The 9583-nt window shown below is 45.0% G+C and overlaps 1 protein-coding gene across 1 annotated transcript; it reads left to right on the top strand.

The window, feature by feature from the left end:
- The first annotated feature begins 4690 nt into the window (after nt 1-4690).
- LOC123174156 (uncharacterized) lies at nt 4691-9324 on the top strand. The gene is made up of 5 exons (XM_044590003.1): nt 4691-4810; nt 8312-8578; nt 8726-8797; nt 9097-9115; nt 9259-9324. Coding segments are annotated over exons 1-5 (480 nt in total). The 3' UTR covers nt 9261-9324.
- Nucleotides 9325-9583: the final 259 nt, after the last annotated feature.

The following is a 9583-nucleotide window of genomic DNA, read 5'->3' as shown; positions in this document are numbered from 1 at the left end:
TCTGTTGGTGAGCGTGAGGGCATGACACATGATGAGATATGCCGAGGGTTTGAAAGAAGGAGTTGAGCTTCTCATACTCCCCCCCCCCAGTCGGATTGGACAACAATAATTTTGCTGTCAAACTTGCGTTCTACAAGTGCTTGAAATTTTTTGAACACTTGAAAGACATCGGTTCTTTTCTTCAGAAGGTAAATCCGAGAAAATTTGCTATAGTCATCAATAAAGCTAACATAGTATGTGTGTCGACCAACCGAGGTGGGAGCAGGACCCCAAACATCAAAGAATATTAATTGCAACGGTTGAGTGGAAACACTAGTAGATATAGGGTAAGGTAATTGATGACATTTTGCTCTTTGGCAAGAATCACAAATAGTTTCAATATTCCGCTCACCAACAAACGGGAGCTTATTTTTCCTAAGCAAACGTTCAACTAAAGAAAAAGATGCATGTCCTAAACGATCGTGCCATCGTGTGGACGAAAGCTTGATAGCACCACAAGCTTGTTTATTTGATCTTCTAAACTCCGGAATCAACGGGTAAAGCCCCCGAACACATCTACAGTAGTACAAAAAGGACCTTATATGAGACACATTAGTCCCGGTTCGATTTTGGCCCGGTACTAATGGTACCATTATTACCGGTTCGAACGGCTATGCATTAGTGCCGGTTCGTGTTGAACCTTTAGTACCGGTTCGTGCCACGAACCGGTATTAAAGGGGTGGTGGCAGGCTGGGGTCAGGCCGGGGCCCCACGAGCCCCTTTAGTCCCGGTTTGTGGCACAAACCGGTACTAAAGGGCCAACTGAAAGGGCATGTAGCCCCTAAGTGTGGTTTTGGTAATTAAATGACAATCTCTATGGACTAATGTTTTCAGTGAGATATATTTGAAGGTTTTGTCCATAGATAGTGCCTCAAGGATATTGGACGGAATCAACGATGAAGTCCATATATATGAAGATAGTGCCTCAAGGATATTGGACGGAATCAAGGATGAAGTCCATATATATATGTAGATAGTGCCTCAAGGATATTGGATGGAATCAAGGATGAAGTCCATATATATGAAGATATATTTGCCCTATGCTTTGGTATTAAATGACAATTCCTATGGAGCATCAAGTGCATTGGATCTTATATGAAGATATGTTCCATAGTGATGCTTGAAGTGCATTGGGTTGTTTTGTGAAGTCTGCCATCAAAGCATCTGAAGAAGTCCTCATGGTATCCTTCTCTGGATACCCCGTGCACATGGGCTTGTACCTTGCGCACAGGGTCGAGTGTCAACTCTCTGGATACCCCATGCTCACGGGGCCTAGGTGTTGGCTCTCAAGATCCCATATCCAGTGAGGTTTCAAGTTGGTCTTCAGGTACTTCTATTGAAGCCATCAAGATTGGTTTCAATGCCTAATCTAATTATGTTCATGATGGAGTGCATTGGAGGATCTCAAAGATTGATATATTTGGGATTCTGAGGATCAAGGCTTGGGAGAGTAATCAAAGAGAAGAATTCAAGTTATGGTCTCAAGACAAGATCATGGTGAGCTCATGTGTTGGGTTTCGGTTGATCAAGTCTTGAAGCAAGCAACTAGAGTGACGAATTCATTATGCCTCTCAAGAGATTGTGATGGAGTTTTTAAAAGGGCAAGTGGTGACCAAGATGATATTCATAGTGGAACTTGATATGGTCATGGAAGAGTCTTTGGTGATATAGTCTTGAAGCAATGAAGGGAAATGAAGAGTTCATTGTGGCTTTCAAGAAACCAAGATGGAGCTTTGAGTAAAGATGTTGGTTGACCAAGATGAAGCTCGAAGATTATATCTAAGTGGTCAACTCTCAAAGCACAAACATTGTACCACGTGAGATCAAGTGATCTAGTGGTATGGTAAGTAATTGTGAATTGTGCTTTGTTACCTAACCCATGCTATGTGTTTGGTATGTCTATGTGGGTTAGGTGTTTCTCATGGGCTTGCATCAAAAGGAAAGATCTCAAGTAGCCTTATGTGTGGATGACATCAAGTGGTGATGGTCATCGGGTTCGAGGAGTCCAAGTGCAAGATGAGAAGCCGGAGGTTATATGCTTTGAAGCTTGCGGTCCACATCATGATAATGCTCATGTGAAGATGGGCTTAAGTTAATGCTTCCCTCATTACAATATGAGGAATCAATTCGAGCATCTTCACCATGTGGTTGTGGACAAGAAAGGGATTCCAACTTGAGACAAGCATTGGAGTCATCACCAAGCTCAAGTTGAATATGCAAGGCAAAGGTATACCTTAGCTAGGTTTTCCTAGTTTTGCCGGTCTCATGGTGCTTGGAGGGAGACCGGATTATAGGTTTGATAGCCGTACTATCAAGAGGGACTCTCGGGCAAGTAGCTTGATCATGTCGCATGTAGAGAGCTCAAACCTTTGCATTACTTGCATCATTATTTATTGTTGATCTTGGGTGGTTCTCTATGTGAGGACCTTGGGCTTTTCCATAGCTTCAAAACAAGCCCAAGATCATTGAATTCGGAGTCCGTATGCCAAAGTTATCACTGTTTTAGTGGGCTGCTGCAGGCTGTTCTGGGTACCCCGTGGACACGGGGTTTTTGACCCCCGTGGGCACGGGGCCCCGTGCACACGGGCCTGTACCGTGCACACGGGACCCCGTGGGCACGGGGTCTAAACCCCCGTGGGCACGGGGTGTCCAGGAAGTGTCCGTTGGAGCCCCAACGGCTAGTTTTGGAAGTTGGCTATAAAAGAGCCCTTCCTCCCCACTGGTTTGGGGGTTGTTCATTCACATTCTAAACATCATTTTGAGCCTCTTACCACCTCTCCCAAACCCATATCTCCCTTCTAAGTGAAGGGTGATTTTTGGATGGATCTTGGAGTCATTTGTTGATTTCTTCCATTGCATCCCCTCTCTTCAATCTCCCACTTTCTTGAGTTGCATCTTGTGAGATTGAGAGAGTGAGTTGAGCATTTGTTGCTTGACCTTGCATTGCATTTGTTGCATTGGTTTGAGCTCCCCGCATCGATTTGTTCGTGTGAGAGCCCGTGAGTTTATTACTCTTGGAGGCTTCGCCTCCTAGACGGTTTGGTGATATATTGAAAAGATTGTGAAGAGGCCTATGTGGCCAAGGTTCCCTCGGAAGCTTCCTTTTGTGGTGTGCTCCGAGGAAGGGTGTTCAAGTGGCCTAGGTGGTCAAGTTCCTCCGGAAGCTTCCGTGGTTGTGGTGTGGTGGTCGCCTTCAAGACCAACCCCGAGTGAACCGAGGCTCATCCATTGGGGGTGACTCGAAAGGGAGAATACGGTGAGTCACTTGGTGACGCCCCGGAGCTTTGGCTACGGCACCGCTCTAACGGATATTAGCACTCTCACGAGTGTGAACTTCGGGGTAAATCCGCGTCCCCGACTCACTTGTGGTTATCTCATACCCACACCCTTTACTTTCTGCAATTCATACTTGCCCATATTGATATATCTTGTGATAGTTGAATTGCTTAGTTGTTCCTTCATTTCCATATCTTGTGATATAGTTTGTGCTTGCTAGTTTGCTTAATTTCCTATCTTGTTTAGCATAGGTTGTTGGTGCATTTAGTTGAGCCTAGCATATTTAGGATTTGTGCTTGAAAAGTATCCGTTAGTTTAATTCCGCATTAGGATAAAACCAAATCTGTAAAAGTTTTAAAACTCCTATTCACCCCCCTCTAGTCGTCATCTAGATCATTTCAATTGGTATCAGAGCTTTGGTCTCTCCTTGGTAGGCTTCACCGCCTAGAGAGTAAAGATGTCGACTAGTGGTATAGTGCACGATGACACCTTTTGTCTTAGTGGCACAAACTATCACTTGTGGAAAATTCGCATGCTTTGTCATTTTCGGACCATGGGTCCATGTTTTGTCCGAATTGTTCTTGTAGGGGCTTCTCCGTGGAAGGACGACCTTTTTCCAACTAGTGAGGAAAATGATGATATGCTTTGTGGATATAGTGCTAAGAATGCCATAATCCGGTTTATATCCCTCGAAGTATTTGAGTCTATCATGACTTGTGTGACGGCTCATGATATGTGGACCAAACTTGAAGAAATATATGGTGGGTCCAATCTTGTTGATGTTCATCATCTTCCGGAGGAGCTAATCGAGGAGGTCTCCACATCTTCAAATCATGAAGATCTCCATATTGCTTCTTCCTCCGTGTACTTGGACATTTCAACTTCTTCCACCTCACCATCATGTGGCATGTCCCAAGGTAATGACATGGTGAGTGAAAATATCATTTGTGATGATTGTGATGATGTGCTCAACATTGATGATCTTACATGTATACATGGTAGTGTTGTAGATTCTATGGACTTGAGCATATCTAGCAAAAATGACTTACATTCTTGTGCTGATAGTCCATGCATATCATTTGGAGATTCCTTGAATACCTTTTGTGATGATATGCTTGATACTCCTTGTTTCCATGATCTATGTGCTTCTATTTCCTCCAGTTGTTGTTTGACTAACCATGTAGAGGAAACAAGAGAAAACAGTGCACACATCATTAATGAGGAAATTGCTAGAGGAGCAAAGAAGGACATCACCTTGTTGGAGAGGAAAGGCTATGAGTGTCAAGAGCATGGACATGGATATCCTACTCTTGATGATAAAGGAACTCCCTCTCCAAAAGAATCATCATCAACCTCCGATGTTCACATGTGCCTCATGGCAAGAGGTAATACTGAGGTATCATCTACTCTTTGTAATGATATTGATGAGAGTAATGATGAATGTGATAGGGATATGAGTCAAGAAATATATGAAATTGGTAATTCTCTTCGTGGGGTAAATAAGAACACTTATGCGATGTTTAAAGATCTTATCACTCATTTTGGAAAGTGTAATGATTTACTCCACGAAGAGCAAGAACAAAATGAAAAACTTGATTGTAACCTTCTTGATGCTCTAGAAACTCTTAGAGACTTAGATGTTGGGGAACGTAGCAGAAATTCATAAATTTTCCTACGTAACACCAAGATCTATCTATGGAGAGACCAGCAACGAGTAGAAAGGGGAGTGCATCTACATACCCTTGTAGATTGCTAAGCGGAAGCGTTCAAGTGAACGGGGTTGATGGAGTCGTACTCGTCGTGATTCAGATCACCGATGATCAAGTGCCGAACGGACGGCACCTCCGCGTTCAACACACGTACAGCCCGGTGACGTCTCCCACGCCTTGATCCAGCAAGGAGAGAGGGAGAGGTTGAGGAAGAGTCCATCCAACAGCAGCACAACGGCGTGGTGGTGGTGGAGGAGCGTGGCAATCCCGCAGGGCTTCGCCAAGCACCATGGGAGAAGAGGAGGAGAACTTGGGAGAGAGGGAGGGGCTGCACCAAAGGCATAAGGTATGTTTGGGAGGCCCTCCTACCCCACTATATATAGGGATCCCAAGGGGGGGTGCGCCAGCCCCTAGGAGATCCAATCTCCAAGGGGGCGGCGGCCAGGGGAGGAGTCCTCCCCCCCCCCCCAAGGCACCTAGGAGGTGCCTTCCCCTGCTGGGACTCTTCCTTTAGGGTTTCCCCAGGCGCATGGGCCTCTTGGGGCTGGTGCCCTTGGCCCATGTAGGCCAAGGCGCACCCCCTACAGCCCATGTGGCCCCCCGGGGCAGGTGGCCCCACCCGGTGGGCCCCCGGGACCCTTCCGGTGGTCCCGGTACAATACCGATGACCCCGAAACTTGTCCCGATGGCCGAAACAGGACTTCCTATATATAAATCTTTACCTCCGGACCATTCCGGAACTCCTCGTAACGTCCGGGATCTCATCCAGGACTCCGAACAACATTCGGTAACCACATACAAGCTTCCTTTATAACCCTAGCGTCATCGAACCTTAAGTGTCTAGACCCTACGGGTTCGGGAGACATGCAGACATGACCGAGACGTTCTCCGGTCAATAACCAACAGCGGGATCTGGATACCCATGATGGCTCCCACATGTACCACGATGATCTCATCGGATGAACCACGATGTCAAGGACTTAATCAATCCCGTATTCAATTCCCTTTGTCTATCGGTATGTTACTTGCCCGAGATTCGATCGTCGGTATCCAATACCTTGTTCAATCTCGTTACCGGCATGTCACTTTACTCGTTCCGTAACACATCATCCCGTGATCAACTCCTTGGTCACATTGCGCATATGATGATGTCCTACCGAGTGGGCCCAGAGATACCTCTCCGTTTACACGGAGTGACAAATCCCAGTCTCGATCCGCATAAAACAATAGATACTTTCGGAGATACCTGTAGTGCACCTTTATAGTCACCCAGTTACGTTGTGACGTTTGATACACCCAAAGCACTCCTACGGTATCCCGGAGTTACACGATCTCATGGTCAAAGGAAGAGATACTTGACATTGGCAAAGCTCTAGCAAACGAACTACACGATCTTTGTGCTATGCTTAGGATTGGGTCTTGTCCATCACATCATTCTCCTAATGATGTGATCCCGTTATCAACGACATCCAATGTCCATAGCCAGGAAACCATGACTATCTGTTGATCACAACGAGCTAGTCAACTAGAGGCTCACTAGGGACATATTGTGGTCTATGTATTCACACGTGTATTACGATTTCCGGATAATACAGTTATAGCATGAATAAAAGACAATTATCATGAACAAGGAAATATAATAATAATACTTTTATTATTGCCTCTAGGGCATATTTCCAACAGTCTCCCACTTGCACTAGAGTCAATAATCTAGTTCACATCGCCATGTGATTAACACTCACAGGTCACATCGCCATGTGACTAATACCCAAGAGTTTACTAGAGTCAGTAGTCTAGTTCACATCACTATGTGATTAACACTCAATGAGTTTTATGTTTGATCATGTTGCTTGTGAGAGAGGTTTTAGTCAACAGGTCTGAACCTTTCAGATCCGTGTGTGCTTTACAAATCTCTATGTCATCTCCTAGATGCAGCTACCACGCTCTATTTGGAGCTATTCCAAACAACTGTTCTACTTGGAGCTATTCTAAATTATTGCTCCATTATATGTATCTGGTCTCTCTACTCAGAGCTATCCGGATAGGTGTCAAGCTTGCATCGTCGTAACCTTTACGACGAACTCTTTTACCACCTCCATAATCGAGAAAATTCCTTAGTCCACTAGTTACTAAGGGTAACTTTGACCGCTGTCTGTGAGCCATTCTTGGATCACTCTTGTACCCCTTGACTGACTCATGGCAAGGCACACTTCAGGTGCGGTACACAGCACAGCATACTGAAGAGCCTACGTTTTAAGCATAGGGGACGACCTTCGTCCTTTCTCTCTATTCTGCCGTGGTCGAGCTTTAAGTCTTAACTTCGTACCTTACAACTCAGGCAAGAACTTCTTCTTTGACTGATCCATCTTGAACACCTTCAAGATCATGTCAAGGTATGTGCTCATTTGAAAGTACCATTAAGCGTTTTGATCTATCCTTATAGATCTTGATGCTCAATGCTCAAGCAGCTTAATCCAGGCTTTCCATTGAAAAACACTTTCAAAATAACCCTATATGCTTTCCAGAAATTCTACGTCATTTCTGATCAACAATATGTCAACAACATATACTCATCAGAAATTCTATAGTGCTCCCACTCACTTCTTTGGAAATACAAGTTTCTCATAAACTTTGTACAAACCCAAAATCTTTGATCATCATCAAAGCATACATTCCAACTCCGAGATGCTCACTCCAGTCCTTAGAAGGATCGCTGGAGCTAGCATACCTTTTAGCATCCTTAGGATCGATAAAAACTTTCTGATTGTATTACATACAACCTTTCCTCACGAAAACTGGTAAGGAAACTCGTTTTGATATCCATCTGCCAGATTTCATAAATACAACTAATGCTAACATGAATCCGACGGACTTAAGCATCGCTACGGATGAGAAAATCTCATCGTAGTCAACTCCTTGAACTTGTGAAAAACTTTTTGCCACAAGTCGAGCTTCATGGATGGTGACATTACCATCCACGTCCGTCTTCTTCTTAAAGATCCATTTATCTTAATGGCTTGCCGATCATCGGGCAAGTCCACCAAAGTCCATGGATCCGTTCTCGGATTTTATGGCCTCGAGCCATTTATCGGAATCCGGGCCCACCATCGCTTCTCCATAGCTCGTAGGTTCATTGTTGTCTAGCAGCATGACCTTCAAGACAGGATCACCTTACCACTCCGAAGTAGTACGTGTCCTTGTCGTCCTACGAGGTTTGGTAGTGACTTGATCCGAAGTTTCATGATCTATATCATAAGCTTCCACTTCAATTGGTGTAGGTGCCACAGGAACAACTTCCTGTGCCCCCACTCCGCCGTCGTCCTCGCCCACGGCGACCGCACCACCCCGCCGTTGACCTCACCCCCGACCGACGCCTTCCTCCACATCCTTCTGACCCCAAGGTTGAGGTCGTTCCCGTCTATCTCCCCTGTGTGTGCGCGTACATCGTCAGCAAGCGTGAGGATGGGTTGCCGCAGTTGCTTCTTCGCCTTCTCTCATCTCACGTCCCCATCACCGGACGCCTCGCCACGTCTCTCACCTTGCCCCTCTCCATGGTAAACTCCAGTCCTCCCCTCTCCCCTGCTCTTTTAATTTCTTTTATCCTTAATGTTCTTCCTTTGATAAGTCTAGGCCGTGAATTTGCACAAATCTCGCTAAATTTCGTGCTCTTATCTCTTCCATCTCGGTGGTTTCTTCTGTAGATGCATCGCGGAGCTATTTCTGGAGGCCGTCGCCACCGCATTAGTTGCCAGATGGTCTTCCCCTGCTCCGCTGTAAGTAAAAAAAACATGCTTTTTCAGTGGGGCTATATACGTACCTCTGACCGGAGCCGATATTGGGTCTTCTGTTTACCTCCGAGACGAGTTCCCAAGAAATGCTCTTTGTTTATTGCCTTTTTGCATTCTTTTGCCGTGTATGGATTTATTCATTTTACATGTTGCAAGAAATGGCTTTGATCTCTATGCTAGCTCAAAGTTTAGATGCTGCTGCTAGGTGTGCTATTAGCAATCACATTGGTTAAGTCACTGAAAACTGAAAAGATTGATGTTACTGTAATTTTCATCCTTGCTAGGTGCTTCAGGATATGCAGTGTATGCATGTGAAGACGTGAAGATGTTGACTCTTTTTCCTTGGTAGCTGCTTCAGGATATGCAGTGTATGTACATGAGAAGATGTACTCTTCTTTTTAGATCACTGATGCTATTTGCGCAGTACTGTTTGATGCCCAATTCAGAGTTATGTAACAGGCTGACTGCTTTCTCTTAAGAGAGAGAAAAAAAATGCTATCATTGGCTGCGTCCATCATCACGCACAACGGCGGCTGGCGTTGCTTTTTCTCTTGCCCCGCTCTTCACTGGATCCAACTCTCAAAGCAACATGCTAATTAATGGCTATTGCCGTTGGTCATGATTTTTTCTGCTGATTTTTTCATCTTCCTATGGATTTGTTTCTTACTATAAATACTTCCCATCCCAGTGCCAGTGCGGGTAGATGCAGATTTACATCAATTTGCAATTAGCCAAAGTAAAATCTAGGCTGATGGTTCATGGTCTCAAAGA

The sequence above is a fragment of the Triticum aestivum genome, unplaced genomic scaffold (assembly GCF_018294505.1).
Source record: "Triticum aestivum cultivar Chinese Spring unplaced genomic scaffold, IWGSC CS RefSeq v2.1 scaffold67781, whole genome shotgun sequence".
In the NCBI taxonomy this organism is placed as follows: domain Eukaryota; kingdom Viridiplantae; phylum Streptophyta; class Magnoliopsida; order Poales; family Poaceae; genus Triticum; species Triticum aestivum.
Note: the sequence above shows the minus strand (reverse complement) of the source record. Positions and strands in the feature narration are given on the sequence as shown.